This window comes from Gymnoscopelus microlampas (assembly GCF_963454915.1).
Source record: "Gymnoscopelus microlampas genome assembly, chromosome: 17".
Taxonomy (NCBI): Eukaryota; Metazoa; Chordata; class Actinopteri; order Myctophiformes; family Myctophidae; genus Gymnoscopelus; species Gymnoscopelus microlampas.
In genome coordinates, this window is record NC_139954.1 from 42,286,119 (window position 1) to 42,311,118 (window position 25,000).

The following is a 25,000-nucleotide window of genomic DNA, read 5'->3' on the forward strand; positions in this document are numbered from 1 at the left end:
GAGCTTGTCGATCGGCTATTTTCTGCGAAGGTTTTCCCCAGAATATAGATTAAGTGGTTTTAACCTGACTTGAATAAGGTGACTAACAAGATGCTGTTGTTGACTCACAAACACGCTGCAAATACCAACGTGCAAACTGATCCTGAAACGTCACCACTTTGAACCCTATAGCATCCCTATTCTGGGTTCGGGAGCATTCGGGAAAAATAGCAGACCTACAAGCTTTGTGCTTGTAGATCTGCTATTTTAAGCAGTGGTAAGTGGGGTCCGGGGACCCTTGAGGCGGTTGCAGGGAGTCCCCAACAAAATTATTGTTATCTATTATTATTATTGCATCACCATGCGACATGTGAGCTTGTAGATCTGCTATTTCTTTTTAAATGGTCTGTGGCCAAATACATATTAATTTGGGGGTCCGTGACATGAAAACGTTTGTAAACCATTACTTTTAGTGGCTCTTTGGCAAAAGAATAATGGAAATTAATAATCTTAATTTTCATTTATTATTGCTGTAGGCATAAACTTATTCTTACATTCTTCTTGTAAGAAAAAAAAAAGACAAAAAGAAAAGTGTAGCCTCTACATACAAATAAAACTCTTGAAGGGAAAATTGAGAATTTAATAATGCGTGGACATATTTGTTTTCTGTCACATCAATGCTGCTGGGCTGCTGGTATATGCTTGATATGCGCCGAGAAGTTAGTAAACAACAAAAAAAAGTAATAAATTGATAGACCTTTCCAGAGCAAGCGGAAAAAATAAAAACAATATATTGTGCAACTCCAGACAGATTTTTTTTTAATGCATTTTCTGGTCCAATGTGATTGTGGTTTGATAGTAAAGGTTGCCTACCCCTAGAGGGAAGAAAAGGCCAAACCAAGAGCTGACCCCGCTTAGTTTACTAAGTATAGATCAGTGCTTCTCCAACTTTTTCATGTCAAGGACCCCCAATTGATATATATATATTTGGCAGTGGTGCAAAGTATAGTACATTTACTCAAGTACTGTACTTAAGTAGAATGTTGAGGTATTTTTTACTTTACTGGAGTATTTCAAATTTTCTATACTTTTACTTCTACTTCACTACAGCCCTATCTAAACTTTGGCTATTTGAAAATAGCCGCTCTACAAGCTCACAACGCGTTGCGAAGCGACGCATTGTGCGCCTTTTTGATGATGTATCAACCAATTTGGCTGGGGAGCTCCTGGAACCCCCTCAAGGACCACTGGGGGTCCCCAGACCCCACTTTGAGAACCGCTGGTGTCGAGGGTTCAAGTGGTTAGTTTTCCCTCGTCATAATTAATGCCCTACTACTTGATCACACTACAGCGTCACACAAAAACATCAAAAGTAGCAGATCTACAAGCTCGAAACGCGGAGCGAAGCGACGCGTTTCGAGCTTGTAGATCTACTACTTTTGATGTTTTTAAATTTGAATCCTGAAAACTAACAGTTTTGGACATAATGAGGTTTCCACCCGACAGAGACGATAGGCTCAGTGTAGCTACTGTACATTATCAGGACTGGGCTGAGATCGTTGTTCGAGCCAGAGCTCTAAATGCTTCAACACATTTTGCCTTAAAAATGATTACTGTAATTTTCACACACGCACAGACCGGCAACAGGCGACTCACTCTCCATAAACACATCTGTGTGTCGACTACTTCATCAAGTACACAGTGAAAATATTTAAAGTGGTTAACAGTATTACTCAGACGTATACTTTTACTCTTCAAAGTGCAGTAAGAGAGACTCTTGGCTCAGATCTGTCATGCATGAAAAATAATTCTCCAAATACTCAACGTTGTCCACAGTTCAACTTGAATATTGTTACTGTCGGGTAGAAACCTTGTATCTCCATATTTCAACTTTTTATGTTTTTTTTTGTAAATTAATGCCCTACTTCATTATGCAAGAGTGTCACACAAAAGTTGTGAAAATAGCCGATCTATAAACTCAAACGTGTCGCGTCACCAGCTTGTAGATTGGCTATTTTCACTATTTAAAATGTTTTTAAAGAGGTGGTGCCATGGCTTTGCACTTTTTCTGTTTTTCATGTGTCTATGAGGTTGATAGAACTTCATTAAGCCCCCTGGTGGTGTTTTTATGGTGTTTTATGTATTCTCTGACTATTTTGAGTTTCTACCTGGAGGCTGTAACCTGTACACTTTTTTGAAAAAAATCTTCCTCCTAGTATAACCATAATACCTGATGATTATGTTTTAGGGGGGGATCACTGAAAATCACGGCACCCGTCTTTAATGTAATAATAAACAAGGAACGGTTTTGGACATACAGTAGGTGGCCAGTGACTTTGACCAGTTTCACTTTCAAAACCTTTGCATCATGCATGTCACACAAACAGAACACCAATGGTTTTGATCTTGTGTATTGTGGAAGTTAAATGGTGGATTTGTGGATAGGACTCTATATGAAAAAACAATATCAACAAAACGCATCGCATTCTGTTTGTGTGACATGCATGATGCAAAGGTTTTGAAAGTGAAACTGGTCAAAGTCACTGGTCACCTACTGTACAAGGTTTTCCAGTCAACAGCGACAATATGATCATAGGTTTAGTTGCGTTCACTGTCATGCATGTATGCACACACACGCACACACACTTGGTGGGAAATCAAGAGCATGTATCTACTGTAGTAAGAGTTCATTAATGGATACAGAAAACAGCGCCCCCTCGTAACGTGGCCCCTGCCAGTCATAGCACATACAGTGCAGCTTTTGACTTCTACACACCCCGTACAACCAATCTGTGGGCAATACTTATTAACCACATCCAACCTGGCGGCCCTATTTTGGCCTACGTCATTATATAGTAGGTGAATATTTCCAAAATGTTGAAAATGTTTCCAAAAGCCTTAAAGAAATAAAATAAAAAAGTAGAATCATTATTTTAAAAAGTAGCTCATCGGCCAGATAAGAGATTTTGTAGATCTGCTATAAATACAGTTGTAATGCAATCAGTTTACACTTGTATCCAAGCTGTAAGACCACATCGTATTAAATAAAAACCTTGGTAGGGCCTATGGTATGTACAGTACACCCTACTTTCCAAATGATGACTATACTATTCTCATCAACGACAGCCACATCTGGTGTATTAGATGTTAATAAATAAAATAAAATAAAAACATCACCATCATTATTACATAGTTTGAACGATGGTCGATGAATCAGGAATGTACCGAACATAGTAGACCTACAAGCTCACAACACGGTGAGCTTTCTATATTATGTAACAAAGAAAATTCTGTGAAAATGGGGAGCAAACATGTCAGGGAGTCAGAGACACACACACACACACACGCTCGCGCACTGATCAAAGGCCTCGAGGTCCACCATTGTACATTCCTAGAAATACATCTTCCCTGGGTAAACAACAATGAAGGCTCGGGGCGGGCAGACCCCACTTGTTTCTGTCCGTAATTACTGTTGTGGATATTGTGAAACAGCAGGCCGCTGTTGCACAGAATAGCCCGTGTGGGGCCGTTTGGTTCAGTTGCTCGATGATGGCACAACAACCGTAGCTTTGATTTATCCTGCAACTCAACTGTATCAGATTAGAACACACAGCAAACCTGCGCTCCGCAAATGAGAGCTCGCTCTGTGTCCCGTCCCCCCCCTCCTACCGTCCCCTTTATTTAGACATCACAGTACTCATTAGGAGGAACAAGCTGGGGCCTCTCGTTGGTAACCGGTATGCTCGCCCCAAAACACACTCGCCCCCGTTTATTTCTGCGGACTGCTCGCTCCCCAGCGGTTCTTGTATTTGTTTTACCGAGGCTAAGGATAGGAATACGTTTATGATTAGGCATAGTTTTACTGAGGTTACGTTTAGGAATAAGGTTAGGTTTAAACATAGCTTTACTGATGTTATGTTTAGTCGCTGGATTTGACCCTTGGCGAGTGTGTTTTGGGGCGAAAACCTCCATATATTGGTTGTATTTTTTGGGGGTAAATTAATGCCCTACTTCGTCATACTACATTGTCACAATTATTTTTCAAAAATAGCTAATCTGTTATATTCCATCTATCTATCAGCTATTTTTGCTACTTTTGAATCTGACATTTTGAAAGGTTACAGTTTTGGACATATGAGGTTTCCACCCGACAGCGACAAATGATTCTGTACTTTTTAATAATCGTTCATTAATCATTATCGAGGCAAAAGTTTGAAATAATCACAACATTAAGCCCTACTCTCTCCATTAACCACTTAAACCCTTCAGAGAACCAGACTTGAGTTACAATAAAATCCCTTTTTTTTGTCTACACCAAATCTCTTGGCCAAAAAATGCCAATCTCCAAGCTCAAAACGCTCCGCAATGCGACGCGTTTTGAGCTTGTAGATCTGCAATTTTCCCCCCAGAATAGGCATGCAGGGGTTCAAGCGTTTTTTCTAAGGATTCACACCGACAAATCGTTTTGACTCCGTTGTCATTTCACTGTCATTTCGTCACATCTGTGGCCCAGTTGAACCCTCTTGCCACATGATGATTTCCTCTGCTTCGATACTTCCATTACTGGTGGTGGTATGGCTGAATTTATGTATTAGACTGTTGTCACCCCCCCCCCCATCCACCCCTCCCTCCCCCGTTCAGATCAGGGACATAAACACAGAGATTATGTGTCTCCTTGAGAGGCGGCCGCTCTGATATGTGCTGATGTGATGGCTCATTTAACCCATTCAAACCGGGAACGCATCTGTGTCATTTTTAGATTTATTAGGGCTATTAAAAAAATAGCAGATATACAAGCTCATAGCGTGGCAACGAGTGCCGCGCTATGAGCTTGTAGATCTGCTATTTTTTTGTGGGTTAGGGCTTTGAATATATATATATATATATATATTTTTAAAGCGAACATTTCTAACTCAAATCTTTGCTTCTGGGGATTCTACAAATGTATCCTAACATCCTAACTAATGTTGCTATAATATCAGTGGTTCTCAAACATTATATGTATTTGGCCGTGGACCGCCCATCTCAAAATATTTTGTTCCAGGGACCTCCAGAAGTTGTAACAGAGTTAAAAATGTTCGCTTTAAAAAAATATATACATTCAAAGATTTGCACAAATGTTCACGATTTTTCAAAAATAGCAGATCTACAAGCTCATAGCGCGGCACTCGGTGCCGCGCTATGAGCTTGTATATCTGCTATTTTTGAATAGCCAAAGAAATCTTAAAATGACACACAGATGCATTCCCGGTCTTTAAAGGGTTAAAAAAAAACTAGAAAAAGTGCCCCTCTGTCATTGCCTCGTGTTTTTTCTTTTTGAAAAGAAGATTAAAGATGCTCTCATGCCTTTTGATATGACTGTGTTATATACGCTGCCAGACTATTGAGTGGCTTGTTGCTTGCAGTGGGCTTTTTGGTAGTGGTGGGTGTTTTATACGTATGTGGCATTCATTCATTTTCTCCTTTCTGACAATAAAACTGTGTGTCTATCCTACAGCGATTTAAAAGGGGATAGCAGAGGGGAAACACCCCCGCTGTTGGTGTGCATGCATGCAATTTCAGTGGTGCATAGTCACCAAGTACAGTTACTCGAGTACCGTACTTAAGTACAATTTGGAGGTATTTTTTACTTTACTGGAGTATTTCCCAACTACTCCAGTGCATCTCAGAGGCAAATATTGTAATTTTAGTCCACTACAATTATTTGAAAAATGTAGTTTGATTTTGATTATCATTACATTTAACCACTTCAGCTCTATACACATTTCGGCCATTTGAAAATAGCCGATCTACAAGCTCATTGTGTGAGCTTGTAGATCTGCTATTTTTATACATTTTATACATTTGAAAAGGTGTGAAATGGGCCATTCTGCACAATGACTACTTTTAACTAGTATATTTTGATGCAATACTTGTTACTTTTACATTCCTGTATTGATACTTTTACTTAAGTAAAACATATGAGAACTTCTTCCATCACTGTGCAATGCTCCACCCCTCCACCCCCCTTAAAAAATCCATCTAGCGATCATCCGGATGGTTTGGCGGAACAGATATTGAATGAAAAAAAAAAGCTCTGGGTTTTTACAGTTAACACGCCACCACAGCAGCCGTGGCGTGTTGTTTATTTTCCGCTCTGGTATCTCTAACTTCATTTCACCGTTGCATGCCGGGCGGCGCGAATATATATACGATCCCCATCACGGCACGGGGATGATGGACATTGTCATGTTTTCATCGCGACGACGTATACGTGCCCTCTTCTTCCCTCCCTTGATAGCAATCTTTTTTTCTCTCTCTCTCTCTCTCCCCACACACACAGGTCTACACCCGCTATGGGAAATGCTACACGTTCAATGGCAACAAGAGCACGTCCAGGAAAAGCAAGCAGGGCGGCATGGGAAATGGCCTGGAGATCATGCTGGATATCCAGCAGGATGAGTATCTACCCATCTGGAGGGAGACAAGTAAAGCCTCACACAAACCCATTTTTGTCCCACACAATCCTATCTAATGTCACACAGCCCTGAGCTGCATCTCTGGAGGTTTAAGTCCAACAATACCATCCAATCCATCCCCCACGTCCCTGGAACACATACGTACATGATGACATTTATCACAACACTGTACTCCCCCGCAATATAAAGTCATTTTATATTGTGTGTACGTGCGTGTGTGTGCGTACGTGTGTGTGCATGTGTGTGCGTGCTTGCGTATGTGTTATACATATAGTTGCTGTCGGGAAAAACCTCATATCTCAATGTTTAAACGTTTTATGTTTTTTGGGTAATCAATGCCCTAATTCGCCATACTGCAGTGTCACACAAAAGTAGCAAAAATAGCCGACCTACAAGCTCAAAACGTGTTGCATTGCGACGTGTTTTGAGCTTGTAGATCTGCTATTTTTTGCTACTTTTGAATCTGAATCCTGAAAAGTACCAGTTTTGGACAGAGATTTCCACCCGGCAGCAACAAATGATTCTGCATAATCAGGCATGCAATACTCATTTGGTATGTTCTTGCACTCTATTTCAATGATGTGACGCGCACGTCGCTTAACACCTACACTGCAAGTCACACAATGGACAATTGATATGCATCTAGGCTTATTCCTATGTTAATTCGCTAGGTGTGAGTCGTGAGCCTTTGAAAACTTTGTTGAGGTGCGAATTTAAAGTAGTTTTAAATCTATGCGTGTGCCTGTGTGTGCTCCTGGTCAAATAGGCCAGTTCCGGCACGGCGTGCAAGGCCGTCCAGTGAGCATTGCACCCCTGTGTATAATACCGCACACACACGCACACACGTACACACACGTCTATCTTTTGATTCCTTTGCAACAAAATTAATGACCTCTGACATTACGTTGCCCGTTGCTTTCATAATTTCCCTGTGATCATTATCATTCATCCATCCGTCGCTGCCATTTTGCGTTTGTCAGACAGACGACTGTGGTAACATTGTCTGCAATTAGCTTCAACCTCCTCTCTGAGGGCTTGTCAGATGAGAGCGCTGGCTGAACGCCCTTTGTTGTTGTCTCTCCCCCCTCTCCGTGCACCCCCCCTAACCCCCCCTCTCCCCGTTTCATCCTGTAAGACGAGACGTCCCTGGAGGCCGGCATCAGGGTTCAGATCCACAGTCAGGACGAGCCTCCGTACATCCACCAGCTGGGCTTCGGCGTCTCCCCGGGATTCCAGACCTTTGTCTCCTGTCAGGAGCAGAGGGTAGGTCCTCCTTCCTCCTCATCAGTTCAACCCACTAGCCTCTAGATCACTGTTTCACCTTGTAGAGGGGAGGGGGGGGCTCCCCTCTAGTCAGCACAGGCTGCGGGGTCAAATCCAGTCTTTCTCAACATGTTGGCCCGGAGACCAGTGGTGTAAAGTAACTAAGTACAATTTTGAGGCATTTGTACTTTACTCCAATTTCCAATACTTTTACTTCTACTCCACTACATCTCAGAGGCAAATTTTGTACTTTTACTCCACTACGATTATTTGAAAACCTTAGTTACTAGTTACTTTGTAGACTTTGATTATTATTACAAAACATACATTAACCACTTCAGCCTTATATACATTTCGGCCATTTGAAAATAGCCGATCTACAAGCTCACAATGCGTTGCATCGCGGCGCATTGTGAGCTTGTAGATCGGCTATTTTCAACAGATTTGTGAAATGAGTACATTTTGATGCCAATACCTTTATACTTTTACTCAAGTACATTTTGAATTCCGGACTTTTACTTGTAACAGACTATTTCTGCATTGCAGTATTGATACTAGTAAAAAATAAAAAATGTATATACTTTTTCCACCACTGCCGAGGACCACTGTTTTGCCCGTAAAGATATTGCAAGTGGCCCCCCCAAATTATTGGCAAAACACTACGAATGTAATGATAATATAACATTAATATTTTTTAAAGAAATGTAAAATGATGACCCAGTATCTTTTTCCTTTTAAAGCCTTGAAAAATGACCTTGCAGAGAGGGGGAGAGCTCCCCTCCCCTCTCGGCACACACAGACCAGAGGGGTCTCTAATCAATTGTGTGTGTGTGTGTGTGTGTGTGTGTGTGTGTGTGTGTGTGTGTGTGTGTGTGTGTGTGTGTGTGTGTGTGTGTGTGTGTGTGTGTGTGTGTGTGTGTGTGTGTGTGTGTGTGTGTGTGCGCGCGTGCGTGTGTGTGCTTGTAGCTGACCTACCTGCCCCAGCCCTGGGGGAACTGCCGCTCCAGCAACGAGCAGATGATCCCGGGCTATGACACCTACAGCATCAGTGCGTGCCGCCTGAGCTGCGAGACCCGTCAGGTGGTCCGAGAGTGCAGCTGCAGGATGGTGCACATGCCGGGTAATAATAAGGCCTTGTCGCAATTATTGCATGTTGATTGATTGATGCTTTTTTTTTTTTTTATTTGAGTGGCCAATTATTTTTTACTCCTTTTTTCTCCACAATTTAGTCGTTATGCCAATTAGTTCCTCCCCACATACATGTCTGTGTTGTCACTGCTGTTGTATCCTACTGACTCACTGAGCCAGTGAGGAGCCCCCACCGGGAAGCCTACTCGTCCCGGCTAACGCTCCCTGCTGACAGACAGGTGGATTCGAACCCACAACCTCCGTAGTGGTGGCCAGGGACTTTACCACTACGCCACCCCGAGCGCCTGAATACTTTATTAGAAATGTAAAACAGCACGTGGTATAGTAGGACATTAACAACCCTTTAAGACCTGGAACGCATCTGTGTCACTTTAGATTTCTTTGGCTATTCAAAAGTAGCAGATATACAAGCTCATAGCGCGGCACCGAGTGCTGCGCTATGAGGTTGTAGATCTGCTATTTTTGAAAAATTGTGAAAAATGTTTTTTTCCTGAAAAGTGACCTTTTTACCGTTGTGGTCCTATGTATTCAATTCATATTCATATTCATATTGAAAACATATTGTAGCATACACAATTAACACAAAATGTCATCAACAAAAAAGGTACAAAGGAGGAAAAGGAAAAACAGCGGCAGTGAATGACACCTCCTTTCGATGGGAATTTGCATTGACCTCCTGATAGATGTTTTCTCAGGCCAGTTATAAAAGAAACTAGTGTCACACATCCTTTAATGCAGGGGTCTTCAACGTTTTCAGCCCAAGGACCCCGTAGCTGAGAGAGAGATGAAGCAGGGACCCCCACTATATTGTTTTTTGTGTTTCAGATTAAACTTTTTTTCCTCTTTTTTCCCTTTTTTTCCTCTTTTTCCTCTTTTTTTCCTCTTTTTTCCCTTTATACCTCTTTGCCAAAAATAGCAGATCTACAAGCTCACAACACCTCGCGCTGCGAGGCGTTGTGAGCTTGTAGATCTGCTATTTTCGGCTAATGTTCCCCTCAAAATCGGGATGCTAGGGTTCAAGCGGTTGTGTGAAAAAAACATCCTCTCACACAAAGATTTGGCGGACCCTCTATAGTAGCTCTGAGGACCCCCTAGGGGTCCCGGACCCCAGGTTGAAGACCCCTGCTTTAATGGATGGTGTCAGGATATTCCACATTTTGGTGGCAGAGTAGTATGAGAATTGTGTTTGTTTGTTCTAAATTGTATTTATTCTAGCCAGATCACTCCCTTAATCGCCTGATCACGATTATTTGAGATCATCGCAGTTATTTTTTGCACCATCGTCATAATCGTTTTCCACGCTGAAAAATGGTCGTACATTTTCAAACGTGTTAAAAAAAAAAAATTTGCGTAAATAGCTGATCTACATTGCGATGTTGTGACGCCTGGTGAGCTTGTAGATCTTCTATTTCCACATTAACTATGTCAATCATTTCTTTGTATAGTATTTAAGTTATTTGTCATGTCTGCCCTATGCAATATTTATATTTTAGTTATTTATTATTTATTCATTTAATTATTTGTATGACAATTAATCAGTCAACCTCAATTTCATGATGGTGACAGCCCTAATGCTGGGTATGACCATGACTATTTCATTCTGTTCACTATAATCTCATCATTCGCTCTCGTTTTGTCAATTGTGAAACGATTAAATGGCTAATTACAATAATACTGTTATGTTTAAAATGTTAACACAATTAGCGCCGGTGCGTGCCAACATTAAGTGCTGTGCAATCCCAAATTAGAACGGAGTAATATATCGTCTCTGTCGGGTGGAAACCTCATATTATGTCCAAAACTGTTACTTTTCTGGATTCCAATTGAAAAGCATCAAAAGTAGCAGATCTACAAGCTCAAAAGCCGTCGCTTCGCACCGCGTTTCGAGCTTGATGCTTTTGTGTGATGCTGTAATAATATGATCAAGTACAGTAGGGCAAACATTTTAAATATGGAGATAAGAGTTTTCTGCCCGACAGCAACGATATAAAGTGGTAGTTTCAGTTTAACCACTTGAACCCCTAGCGTCCCTATTCTGGGGGCGAACATTTATTAAAAATAGTTACTTAGGCCCAGGACTAGAAAAACCCTAAACAAGATGGTCTTTGGTGCAATTAGGTGACAAGGTTAAATGTAAAAAAAAAAAGGGAAAAGACCAAGGCACTCTTGTGGAAAAAACATACGTTTAAAAGCCTTTATTTTAATGTCGAATGCATGGCAAGAATAAGAAAGGACACATACGTGTTGCATTAAATATATATTGTTGATGTCGGTTAGAAACCTCTCATCTCCATATTTTAACTTGTTGTGTTTTTTTTCGTAAATCAATGCCCTACTTGATCATACTACAGCGTCACACAAAAGCATCAAAAGTGACAGATCCACAAGCTTTTGAACTTGTAGATCTGCTACTTTTGCTGTTTTTGAATTTGAATCCTGAACAGTAGCAGTTTTGGACTTGAGGTTCCACCCGACAGAAACAGAGACGATATTAGATAAAATGTATATGGATGATATAAGTATCAAAAGTACCAAATTTCAAAACAGTGTCAAAACCATAGAGTTATAATATATCTAGAGGACGGACCGTTCAAAGCACACGCATTTTTCTTGATTTGATCACCGAATGTTGGTGCCCAAATGTGATGACTTGAGCACCGAGCAGGCGCACTAGGGTTTCAAACGGTAGAAGCATGCGCAGTGACATTTTAAATGCGGAAGTATAGACCATATTCACACGGTGGCCATTTTGGAATTTTACATTGAGAGTGCCACCCCGTTGCCGTGGCAACGGGGTGGCAATATGACCACCGTGTGAATATGGTCTATAGCAATCCCAGATTTGACCACCAGGCGACGGCCGCTTCACTGTTCTACCGTGGTTCTGGGGGCTTGGCCAAAACGTGTCGTGTCCGCGACACGTTGTGAGCTTGTAGGTCGCCTATTCTCGGCCATTCAATGTGAGGCCATGTTTCCATCGAAACAGAGACAGTCCTTATGTCATTACAAACTTAGAGTGCAAACATTCATGTTTATGAAAAGCTTTACATAACCATTGTCAACTGTTTCCAAACAGCACACAAGTCAATGCCCTTTTTTTTGTCAACAGATAACTAATAGATAGCTGCTATTTTTCCCTTTAGGCAGAAAATGAATAACATTATGGGGTGGGGAAAAGAAAAGGCAAACTAAAATAAATACATACAGTAGGCTACATTAGAGGGAAAAGATCATCTAGAGCAGTGGTTCTCAACCTGTGGGTCGGTATCCCCAGGGGGGTCCCCACATGATTTTTGGGGGGTCCCCAGATGACAGTGAAGTGACCATTTATGGACTTTTAAGGCCTTTTTAATACAAAAAAAAGAGAACAAAAAGTAGACCATTACAATCAACAAACTATATTATAAAAACTGTGTCAGATATTGGCCAAATAGTCAAATAATATAAAAAAGAGGCAAACATTTTGAAAATAGCAGATCTACAAGCTCACAAGGCTTCGCATTGTGTCGCATTGTGAGCTTGTAGATCTGCTATTTTCACAATTTGTATCTGTGGAACCAAGTCAAACTAAATAATGCCTCAACTCCTACATTCCAAGTGCTTGTCACGGTGGGGGGTCCCCAGTTCAAATATGATTATTTTGGGGGGTCCCCAGTTCAAATATGATTATTTTGAGGGGTCCCCAGTTCAAATTTGATTATTTTGGGGAGTCACGGCCTGAAAACGTTGAGAATAACTGATCTAGAGCAGTGTTGATAATTCATATCTTTTATATACATTTATTTGGATTTAAATACAGTCTAAATTGATCAATTGATTTTACTTACAAAATGAGGAATATATAGGAATATTATTTGAAAATGTTTTGTTTGACATCACACATTATACATTATAATAAACAATCAAACTGAGCATTTTTTGCCTGCCTATTTGTTTGGTGGAAAGTTGTTCTTGATCATGAAGTTGATAAAAAAATATTTAAAAAAAAAGTAGTGTCAATGTAGCTAGCTACTTTTGCCATGTAGCTTGTAGTGTAGCTTACTACATTTCTCTGACGATAGCTTCCGTTGTAGTTGAGCTACATTTAATCGAGAGTAACTAGTAGTGTAGCTTGCTACATTTTCCAAGTAGCTTGCCCATCACTGATGATTCTCTTCCTTCCTTGAGTGCCTGTAACTCAAAATGTGTTTTCGGTGACATTCAAGTAATTTCCGTTCAGCAGGTGAAAAATATACATATGTATTTACAGTCAAAGAGCAAGATCCATAATCCTAATGGAACTGATAGTTGGGAACCATATGGACCCTTTCAGGTCTGTAAGTTAGCTCTCAGAGTTAAATTTCTCCAGAGATTAAAAAAATCACCTCAAATGAATAAATTACTCCACAGCCAAGACGATTGCAAAACGTATAATCCTTTAGTCTTTAGCACTATGTTACTGGGTTTCTTCAGATGACGAATCAGTCTGACGTCTGACAGATTCATCTTCACCAGAAAAACAGAGAGCCTGTCTCCATTGAGAGCCCCGCTGGAAGAATAGCACTGCAGCCTGTGATATCTCACATCTCACTATAATTAAACCTTTTGTTCCCTTGTGTGCCGACTGTAATGTCTCCTAATAAATATTTAATTTCACAAATTGAGGAGCAGGACCGTTCCCTGAAAAAAAAAAAAAAAAAACGGAACTCTGGGATCATTTTTTTGCCGTCTCTGTTGCCAAATGCACTCCCACCCTCGCCTCAATCAATTGTACCGCTGATGAATAAATACCTGTCATTAGCGTCCCCCGGCCTGACATGTTTGTCTGCAACAAGGTGAGGCATTGATTGGTTTTTAATCCATTCAATCCGGGAACACATCTGTGTCATTTTAGATTTCTTTGGGCTATTCAAAAATAGCAGATCTACGAGCTCATAGCGCGGCGCACATGCTTGTAGATCTGCAATTTTTGGGGGAAAATCGCGAAAATGTGTGCAAATCTTTGAATATACTGTATATATTTTTAAAGCGAACATTTTTAACTCAAATCTTTGCTTCTGGGGGGTCCCTGGAACAAAATATTTTGAGATGGGGGTCCGCGGCCAAATACATATCATTTTGGGTGGTCCTTGACATGAAAAAGTTTGAGAACCACTGATAAACACACGTTTTTTTTTTTTTAAAGAAGAAAACTGTTAGGAGACATTTATAGAATCCCCAGAAGCAAGGATTTGAGTTACAAATGTTCGCTTTAAAATAAATATATATATACTCAAAGATGTGCACACATTTTCACGATTTAAAAAAAATAGCAGATCTACAAGCTCATAGCGCGGCACTCGGTGCCGCGCTATGAGCTTGTAGATCTGCTATTTTTAAATAGCCAAAGAAATCTAAAAATGACACGGATGCATTCCCGGTCTTGATGGGTTAAAGACTTTCTAAATGTGCCTTGGGGGTGGAGCCAGCCCAGCAGCGTGCTCCATTTCTCAATACAATCAGACGCTCAGGGCGTTGGGAGAGACGGCCCGCGTCATTGTGGATGAAACTCATCTCCTCCTGCATCTGCCTTCATTTGGAGAATAATCGTTGTCGCTGTCGCTCTGAAACCTCGTAACTCACATATTTCATTTTTCATGAATGAATTCCTCTACTACAGTGTCACACAAAAAGTAACAAAAACATATTAAGTGGTTATAAGTGTCTGTGGATTTTAGGCTTTATGACTATTTGACTAATGAAAGGTATTAACAAGACGTCTCTGTCGGTGGAAACCTCATATGTCCAAAACTGTTACTTTTCAGGATTGAAATAAAGTAACAGATCTACAAGCTCAAATGCGTCCCCGCCGCGTTTCAAGCTTGTGGATCTGCTACTTTTGATGCTTTTGCGTGACACTGTAATATGATCAAATATAGGACATTAATTTACGAAAAAACACAAAAACTTTAAATATGGATATAAGAGGTTTCTGCCCGACAGCAACGATACAATATGACTAAAACAAGCAGACTGTGTATGTGACTAAATCAGGGGTCTTCAACGTTTTCAGGCCAAGGACCCCTTGGCTGAGAGCGAGATAAAGCAGGGACCCCCATAAAATATTGTATAAAATGTTTATTTTTTCATAGATTTCATAGGCAGCTTCATAGACTTGTTTCACAGCACTATCACGTTGGATTCATGTTAATCTGTTTTTCCAGATATTTAATCATGCACTTAAACAATACTTAGTAAACCTGACCTTTCACTCTGTGCTTATTGCTTAGTCTGCTCTTTTTTCCCCCCTATACTAAACCACTTTGCCGAAAATAGCAGATCTACAAGCGCACAACGCCTCGCAGCGCGAGTGCGCTTGTAGGTCTGCTATTTTCGGCTAAAGTTCACCTCAGAATAGGGATGCTTGGGTGAAGTGGTCAATGTAAAAATCACATAAAGATTTGGCGGACCCCCTGTAGTAACTCTGAGGACCCCCTAGGGGTCCCGGACCCCCTGTTGAAGACCCCTGGACTAAATAGTATACTATATTGGATCCATTGGAACACAGGTTCTTTTTCCACCCATGCATTTCCTGAAAAGGGAACAGTATTGGACATAAGACTTACGAGGTTTCCTCCTGACAGTGACGAGATGACTGATAAGCTCTGGGGAGTGCCGTGCCCCCCCCCCCCCCCCCCCCCCCCAGCAGCAGACATGGATGGCTGATCATCGTGTCCCCCCTGATTGATCAACACTCATTCTCTGTGTTCTTGCTCTCTCTCTCTCTCTCTCTCTCTCTCTCTCTCTCTCTCTCTCCAGGAACTGCCGATATCTGCCCTCCCAGTAAAATCAAGTGTGTCGACAAAGCGCTCGGTAAGGCAACGCTTCGTCTTCTTTCCTTCATTTTCTTTTCCGCCCCATTATGAAAATTGAAAATGAAACGGCATTGCCATCAGTAAATAACCCCCCCCCCCCCCACACACACACACACACGGACGCACAAACACACACACACACACACACACACACACACACACATACACCCACATTACATAAATACACACAGGTGGGCTCGCTTGATTACTTTTTTCCCCGCTCATTGTGATTGTGTCTATTCAAGCCTTCGACGTCCTTGTTTCCATCACGCTGCAAATTTGTTTTTAATAAACAGAGTGATGCCTCCATTACTGCGTGTCGTTGCTTTCAGCAGAAACCTCTTATCTCCATCTCCAACTTTCTATGAGCTTTTTTTTGTAAATTGCCCTACTTCGTCAGGCTACCGTGTCACGCAAAAGTAGCAAAAAAAATGCCGATCTACAAGCTTTTGAACTTGTAGATCTTCTTTTTTTTTCTTTCAATTTTTAAAATTTAAATCCTGAAAAAAGTAACAGTTTTTGAGACGTATGAGTTTTCCACCCGACAGTAACGATACATCCATTTAGGCACCCGTTTGTTCACGAACGCTCGTGAAACCCGCGACCCCCGCGCCCACCTCTCTTCCCTCTCCATTGTCATCACCATTAGAACGGTACAAAAGAACCGAGGCGTTTTGATGGCACTAAAAAGAGATGCTTTATTAGTTCCATGGGTAGACGATGAATAAGTACAATTATCATCTACCGGGGCAAATAAGGCAGAAATCTAATTATCTCGCTCTTTTTTCTTCACTGAGATCCGAACCGCCGTTTAATGGGCGGATCGAATGAAATCTTAGATATATCAAACAAGAAAGGTCCATATTTTTTTATCCATATTCTTTATTGAAATTGTGTGAATAAATTCACGCCTTTGTGAAAGGTAATAAGTTAAATTATAATTTATATATATTCATATAGTATAGGTGCCCCCCCCCCCCCCCTTCACGTCAGTCCCAAGAATAGATGCAGCCCTGCTCCTGCATACAAATAGCCTAATTATAGGAGTTGTAAAAGCCATTAATCATCAGTTTTTAATTGCCGTTATCAGTGGTTTTTCTCCCTTTTGTTTGGACTGAATGGAATTAGATTTTGAAGAGAGAATTCAGAAAACAATCTGTTTTCTGTGTTTGTGCACTTGACATGTTTCGTTTTTTTCTTCCTCCTTTGCACTTGTTTATAACATCGTTTTCAGCTCGCCGTGTGAATGTGCATTTCGTTGCTTTCGCGCAGAAACCGTGTATCTCCATATTTCAACATTTTATGTTTTTTTTTCCTCATAAATTAATTTTTGTGTTTTATAACCTTTCCAAGTAGTCACAGAATATTTATCTCCAGTATGATCGACCCTCTGATGGTTGCTAATCACTGAGAGTTTCACTGTGTGGTTTCAGAAATGTGAACGAGGTCATCGCGGCCTCGTTGACATTTGTTGTCCGCCTTTGAAAATAGCATGTCTCGACCAAAAATACATAGTAAAAAAGAAAAAGTACACTGGAGCCGAGATACAGGATTTTTAAGTAATCAGTTAACCAGGAAGTGAATGGAGAAGTAAATCTTCGGATCGCGTTATCTCTGGTTCTGTGTGATTTTTTTTTTTTTTTTTTTTCGTCCATTTCCGTCATTGGCAGTGTGAGCCTTAATTTGCAGAATCGGACAGGAATTCCCCCCCTTGCCAATGAAAGAGTTAATGAACCGAAAATACATTTTCAGGGTCGGACGGGTGGCGTAGCGGTCCGGGCATCTAGGCGCAATATAGCCCGACAGCGCGTCACAGGTTCGACTCCCAAGCCCGACAGCCTTTGCTGCATGTCACTCCCCATTTCTCTCCCCATTTCCTGTCAGCCTACTGTCCTATCAATAAAGGCATAAAAGCCCAAAAAATAAATCTTAAAAAGGAAAAAATATATATATTTTCAGGTGGGTGACAAAGTTTCAGCCAATCAGGAGAGAGTACCCATTTATCAGCTTCATTTTTATAGTGTTCCAGTTCCAATTTTATCTGCTAATTTCTTTATGTCATCACTTCCCATTTCACTTGTTTAATCTCTATCATGAAAATGCATTTTCTGTTTAATAAAGAGCTAGAGAGACATGGAGACTCATGTTACTGTCTGAACAAACACTATATTAATGAGTACTATCAGAATATAGAGCTATTTAACATTTATTTTAACCAAAGAAAATCACTTACCCTATACTATAGGCTACCTTATAACAAGTGCTTGTGACTAAACAGTAACTGCAGTGAATCCATTTGGAACACAGGTTCTTTTGTCCATTTCCTGAAAAGTAACGATTTTGATTACATTCCATTTTGGCAAAACATGAATACATTGCATCTCATTCTGTAGCGGGTATTTATTTCACTGTTCACTGAGCCTTGGAACAGTACCAGCCTACAAGGCTATACTGCGCGTCTGTATGCCTTTTAACCACTTAAACCCTATGGTTGACCGAAGTCCCTCAGGGATGTATAGTGTCTTTTCTGTTATCGCAGAAAATAGCCGATCAACAAGCTCACAACACGTCGAAACAGCGAAAGCTTTCCCCACAATACAGATACCGGGGTTTAAGCGGTTAAAGAAGCAAGTAATTCTTTAGCGGCAGACTGTCTTCATAAATCATGTTTAATATGCCTCATATCTGCTGTATTATACAGTATATTATACTATCTTGGTAACATAAAATGTATTATAATTCTTTACACATTAAACCTGGAATCTGTGATTTATCATACACAACACATGCAAATATTACACAGCAGGTTAACAAGCCTCATATCTTCTTCTATCTATGATGACTATTGAAACTATGGTGGCGCAGTGGTAAAGTCACTGCCCACCACCATGGAGGTTGTGGGTTCGAATCCACCGCGGTGCGTCCGGCTTTGTCGAGTGTCTACACGAACACAATTGGCCCGTGTCCGGGGGATCGGGAAGCCGGGCGGGGAGGAGGGGGATATTGGTCATTGCACGTACTCCTATGGGCTGGGGGGGCGGCACCTGTCAGCGGGGAGTGTTGGGCAGGAGGAGTAGGACGAAGGCTCTACGTCCTCCTGGTGGGGGCTCCTCACTGGCAGGCGAGACGGTAGGATACGACAGCAGTGACAACACAGAAATGTGTGTGGGGAGGAATTAATTGGCATAACGACTAAATTGGGGAGAAAAAGGTGTAAAAAAATATTGGCTACTCTAAATGTAAAAAAAAAAAAAAAAAAAACATAAATAAATAAATACTGTACAAATATGTTTTGGCCCTATGCCCAAAATAGCGATGCCAGGTTGAAAGTGGTTAGTCTTTTTGGGGGGAATTGAGGTTTTTGAAGTGTGTACTATCGTCTCTGTCGGTTGGAAACCTCATATGTACAAAAACTGTAACTTTTCAGGATTCTTTTTTTTAAAATAGCAAACGTAGCAGATCCACAAGCTCAAGCTCCAAGCCGCGTTTCGAGCTTGTAGATCTGCTACTTTTGATTCTTTTGCGTGACACTGTAGTATGATTAAGCATTAATTTACGGAAAAAAAATAAAAAATACAATATAGTTTCTGCCCCGACAGCAACAATATAATATGACTGTATAACAAGCAGACTGTATGTACTTATATGTGGTTGTGATGGTTGTTGCAGCCCTGCTCCAGAAGAGCACAGGGGACACCTGCCCCTGTGAGACCCCGTGCAACCTGACCCGCTACGGCAAAGAGCTGTCCATGGTCAAGATCCCCAGCAAGGGCTCCGCCCGCTACCTCTCCAGGAAGTACGACAAGTCAGAGGACTACATCAGGTATATGAAGGGAGGGAACGGGTGGGGGGCATTCCATCACTGTAAATCAGGGGTCTTCAACAGGGGGTCCGCCTCGCGCTGCGAGGCGTTGTGAGCTTGTAGATCGGCTATTTTCGGCAAAGAGGTTTGGTGTTGGTCTATGAAATCTGTGAAAATACAATTTTATACAGTATGTAGTGGGGGGTCCCTGCTTCATCTCTCTTTCAGCTAGGGGGTCCTTGGGCTGAAAAACTTTGAAGACCCCTGCTGTAAATAATATGCTCTGTGCACAACAGCCATGTTGGTAAGAAATCCTTACTTCCTTCACAGGTGTTACCAATGATACTAATGAAGGCTCTGTTCCATTTAGTGTAGCACAGTGGTTCTCAAGATTTTCTTTATTTCAAGGACCATCTTAACTCTCAGAGTTAAGACACACCCATAAGGAGCCATTTGGAACCCTCTCAAGGAACCATGAGGGTCCCTGGACCCCAATTTGAGACCCACTGGTGTGTTTCCAGTGAGCCAACACGCACAATATCAGCACCCTGATTCGGTTTGAACAGAATGGAACAGAGCCTTCATCAGTATATCATTGGTAACACCTGCGAAGGAAGTAAGGAAGAGGCCCAATTTCTTTCCAATATGGCTGCTGTTCATGGAGCGCATTAGAGCCTATTATCTTCAATGTTAAAGACCCCGTAAACAGGAAGTCCCCTAACCCAGTATGAGTAGGCCTATAAGCAGTATTATGTATTCAAATTTTGTCAGACCACAGAATATCACAATATCAGTTATGCCATCAGTGACACTGATGACATCACTGGAACTCACTTGAGCGTGTCGTCAGGTGAGGTGTTTAGCCCCGCCCAGAAAAACTGCTCTCAACACTGCCCAAATAAGGGCATTTCCTGTTCTTTACAGGTTCTTTAACACATCCACTGCCAGGCCCGTAGTCCTACGGGCCGTTAAATCCAACCGTTAACTGCCGTTCCCGTAGCCCGTAGTCCCGTAGTTTTCCCATGTTAAATCGTGCAGGTGCAGATTCCGGATTTTTTTTGCACTTCCGGTCTCGAAGTGGGCGGACCGGAAACAAAATAATACTGTTTCCGGTTTTTCTCCCGCCTCCGTTTCCTGTCTAGCGGTCAACTTTGGACGCCATTATCTCTGGCTTGTTGTTTTTCTCACCGCATCCACCATTTTAGCGTTTTCCTCTCGTTCTCCAGAATGCAGTGTCGGATCGCCGCACGGTTTTCAGCGTTTTGTTCGGTCGGGTCCCGTGTTTGTGTCGAACCAAATGAACGCGGATTTTAAACGGATTTAGCGGGGCCTATGACGGAATCAAAAAAACAAAAAAGGTAAGAAATTGCTTGGCACTACGATGGACGTTCTGAGATTAGCCGATGGCAGTCAATGTGTTAATTTAAAGATTTAAATTTAGCATCCCTATTCTGGTGGAATAACATTCGGAGATGACAGCCGATCTACAAGCTAACAGCCTGGACGGTGTGACCCGTTAGCTGAGTCTTGGAGCTCTAATGGCTAGTGGCTCTTAGTGCCAGACGGCAGTTGTGTCATTGCTGTAGGTCAAACGGTTCACGAGCTGCCTGTTCAAAGTTTTCATTTTTCAATTGAGTGCTATAGCGCCCTTTGGCCAATGATTGTGAGTTTAATTTCTTCACCGTTTTCCATGACCTTCTACGGCAAGTTTCGTAAAAAAAAGTGATTGCACGGTTCGGCCAGAACTGCAAAAAGTGGCGGAAGAAGAAACAAAAGGGTGCCTTAATAGCACTGCATGCTTGGACCCCTAATTAAAATATGGAAAATCAAATTGATTTACAATGTCAGAATAGGTGCATATGAGGTTCTAATTCACTTATAAGAAGCTTATTGCTATTGACTCAAATTGCATCTCTCACATGCACCTCACATGTCCCGAAAACTGCTACTTTGTTACTACTCAAAAACAGCAAAACTAGCAGATCTACAAACTTACTTTTCAGGATTCAAATAATTCGTTTTTTGCAAAAGTAACACATCCACAAGCTCAAGCTTCGAGCCGTGTTTCGAGCTTATAGATCTGCTACTTTTGATGCTTTTGTGTGACACTGTAGTGTGATCAAGTAGGGCGTTAATTTACGGGGAAAAAATCAAAAAAGTTAAAATAGGGAGATAAGAGGTTTCTGCCCTGACAGCGACGATTTTTCGTTTTTACTATATGGTCTCTCCAAGTCGTCCAGGCAGGTCGTTTTCGGGTCCATTACGGTGACTCCCTGCGGTGACGGATGGTTGTCATCTGGGATCATTTTGTAGCTCATCTCACTTATCCATCCCATAATCTTGCGGTCGTTACGGTGATGTATGTTAATTGCCGGTGGCGTGACAGTGCCATCACCATAATTTACTGCCGACATGAAAATGACACAATATAGTGTGTGTTTAGTGTAATCACCCTGGATTTATTACGCCGGTGTTTCTTCGGCCAGCATGAAACTAAGAACGTCAACTTTCGATGGATTTGTGGCGTTATTGTTTTGGTCTTAAAAAGCAAGTGGTTCTCAAACTTTTTTTTCATGTCAAGAAGGAAACCCCAAAATGAAAAAGTATTTGGCCGCCCATCTGAAATGATGTTGTGCCAGGGACCACCACCATACAAAATTTGTGTTGTTAAAATGTAAAAAAAACAAATTCCCATTTTTCTCATCTTTGTACATAGAAGATCTGCAAGTTCAACGCACAACGCGTTGTGAGCATGTTGAACGGCAATCTAATAATAAATGTAAAGTGGTTAAACTGATTGTGATGCTATATTAAAGGAAGGGTAAGTGATATGTTTTTGTTAAAACTAAAAGTGTTTTGTTAAAAGGTTAAAGCACTATATTCTGATAGTACTCATTGCTATAGTGTTTGTTCAGTCACAGGCCTCTACTTGTCTCTCCACCTCTTTAATAAACAGAAAATACAGAACATTTTCAGGTAGGTGACACCATTTCAGCCAATCAGAAGAGAGTACGCATTTATCAGCGTTCCAGTTCCAATGTTGTCCGCTCATTTCTTTGTGTCATCACTTCCAAGTTCACTTGTTTAATCTGTAACTGAGTTCTCTATCCTGATTGGATAAAATTGGTATCCCAACCTGAAAATGCATTTTCTGTTTTCTAAAAAGCTGGACAGACACGGAGATTTATGTTACTCTATAGCAAATGAGTACCATTAGAATATAGAGCTATTTAACATTAATTTTGTTTCACAAAACATATCACTTACCCTACCTTTAACTCATTTTGCTGTGGTCCCTCTGGAACCCTCTCAAGGACCCTACTTTGAGAACAGAGCTGGTCTATAGAAGCTCGTACTGTACCTAACACTTTGGATGTTCTTTATTTCCAGAGACAACTTCCTGGTGTTGGACATTTTCTTTGAGGCCCTAAACTATGAAACGATAGAGCAGAAGAAAGCCTATGATGTAGCAGGTCTACTGGGTAAGCTGCAGCTAGCCGTGTGTGTGTGTGTGTGTGTGTGTGTGTGTGTGTGTGTGTGTGTGTGTGTGTGTGTGTGTGTGTGTGTGTGTGTGTGTGTGTGTGTGTGTGTGTGTGTGTGTGTGTGTGTGTGTGTGTGTGTGCGCGTGCGTACGTGCATGCTCGTGCTGTCTTCTGGTGACCCCCAAAAAATCATATGGGGACTACAGCTTGAGAACCACTGTTCTAGAGAACAGGCTGTCTTTTTTTCTTCTTCTTTTTGATAGTATTTGTAACCAACAGCTTCAGTCAGAACAATGGTAGTATGTGTAATAGGCTCTATTCACAGCAGCCATATTATGAAGACATTCACAGGTGTTACCAATGATACTAATGAAGGCTCTGTTCCATTCTGGTCGAACAGAGTCATGGTGCTGATATTGTGCATGTTGGCTCACTGGAAACACTCTGTTACACCAGTGGGTCTACAGTTGGGGTCCAGGGACCCTCATGGGCTTCCAAATGGCCCCTTACAGGTGTGTAACTCTGAGAGTGTACAAACGGACCCTTACGGGTCCATTTGGTTCCATTTGTACACTCTCAGAGTTATGGGGGTCGTGGAAACCATGTGCTACACTAAATGGAACAGAGCCTTCATTAGTACCATTGGTAACACCTGTGAAAGAAGTGATAACATGGCTGCTGTGCATAGAGCCTATTGTGTACACTCACTGCGCTTGCCTTTGCATCCATTATTGTGTTTGATTGTCCTCTTCCTATACAGGTGACATTGGTGGGCAGATGGGCCTGTTCATCGGAGCCAGCATCCTGACAATCTTAGAGATATTGGATTATGTCTACGAGGTACAAGGCCTGTCTCACCACCACACACTTGAACCACACGCACACGTTGTCACTACGTAGGAGTATGTGTGCATTGACAAATATCAACCTCCCTGCTCAGCTTCCCTCCCCTGAACAACACAGGCCAATTGTGTTTGTAAAGACGCTCGACACCGCAATCAATAGAATAATTGATTAACGTAATAATCGATCCCTATTTATTACAAAATATGTGTTGTGAGCTTGTAGATCTGGTATTTTCACAGTGTTTAAACGCTAATAATATAATCACTACATAGTACTATATACTACAATAGTTGCAGCCCTACAGTATACATGTCACACAACTCCCATAGCAGACGTTTTAGTGGCTGATAATATACGAACAGCAGCCTTGGTGTTGGAAGGGCAATTGTGGAACCAATCATTATTATTCAATAGGATTGTTCCACTACATTTCAGCATGATTTTCTCAAGGTAATTATGTTTTATAAATCGCTGAAGTGCCTTTAATCGCTCTTCAAAAAATTCTGTCTGATATGGACAAAGCAATCAGACATTTATAATAATAAGATTGTTCAATGTCATCCGTGTCATTATAAATTAACCAATGTTATTCTGCTTTAACTGTTTCAGGTGCACATTGAAGACTTGGGAGATTTTTTTACATGCATAGTACCAGGGACGTGCACAGATAGACTATAGGTGGTGCTAGAGCTCCTGCCCTTTGCCCTCATGACCAGAAGTGCCCTTTTGGAAAAAAAAAGAAAAACAAAAAAAATCAGTTTACAGCAGGGGTCTTCAACAGGGGGTCCGGGACCCCAAGGGGGTCCTCAGAGTTACTACAGGGGGTCCGCCAAATCTTTATGTGATATGATTTTTCTTTTTACCATAACCACTCGAAACCTAGCATCCCTTTTCTGAGGAGAACTTTAGCCAAAAATAGCAGATCTACAAGCCCACAACGCCTCGCAGCGCGAGGCGTTGTGGGCTTGTAGATCGGCTTGTAGATCGGCTATTTTTGGCAAAGAGGTATAGGTGTAGAGGGAAAAAAGAGCAGACCAAGTAAACAAAAAAAAGTATAATTTACTTGAGCACCTGCCCCTCAAAATGTCTGTGCACGCCACTGCATAGTACTGTAGTAGTAGTAGAACTTAAAACATTAAAGGTAGGATAAGAAAAGTTTTTTTATTAAAAGGTTAAAGCTCTTATATT

At 41.4% G+C, this 25,000-nt stretch overlaps 1 protein-coding gene across 1 annotated transcript in view; it reads left to right on the forward strand.

Annotated features, from left to right (window-relative positions):
- LOC311064455 (acid-sensing ion channel 4-A-like) overlaps positions 1–25,000 on the forward strand; it is a gene marked incomplete at both ends in the record, with an annotated part of 187,145 nt that overhangs the window by 158,520 nt on the left and 3,625 nt on the right. The window contains 7 exon segments of the mRNA XM_084084285.1: positions 6,302–6,446; positions 7,573–7,700; positions 8,667–8,820; positions 15,627–15,680; positions 19,352–19,505; positions 22,875–22,966; positions 23,727–23,806. Coding sequence (XP_083940411.1) covers positions 6,302–6,446; positions 7,573–7,700; positions 8,667–8,820; positions 15,627–15,680; positions 19,352–19,505; positions 22,875–22,966; positions 23,727–23,806 — 807 coding nt within the window.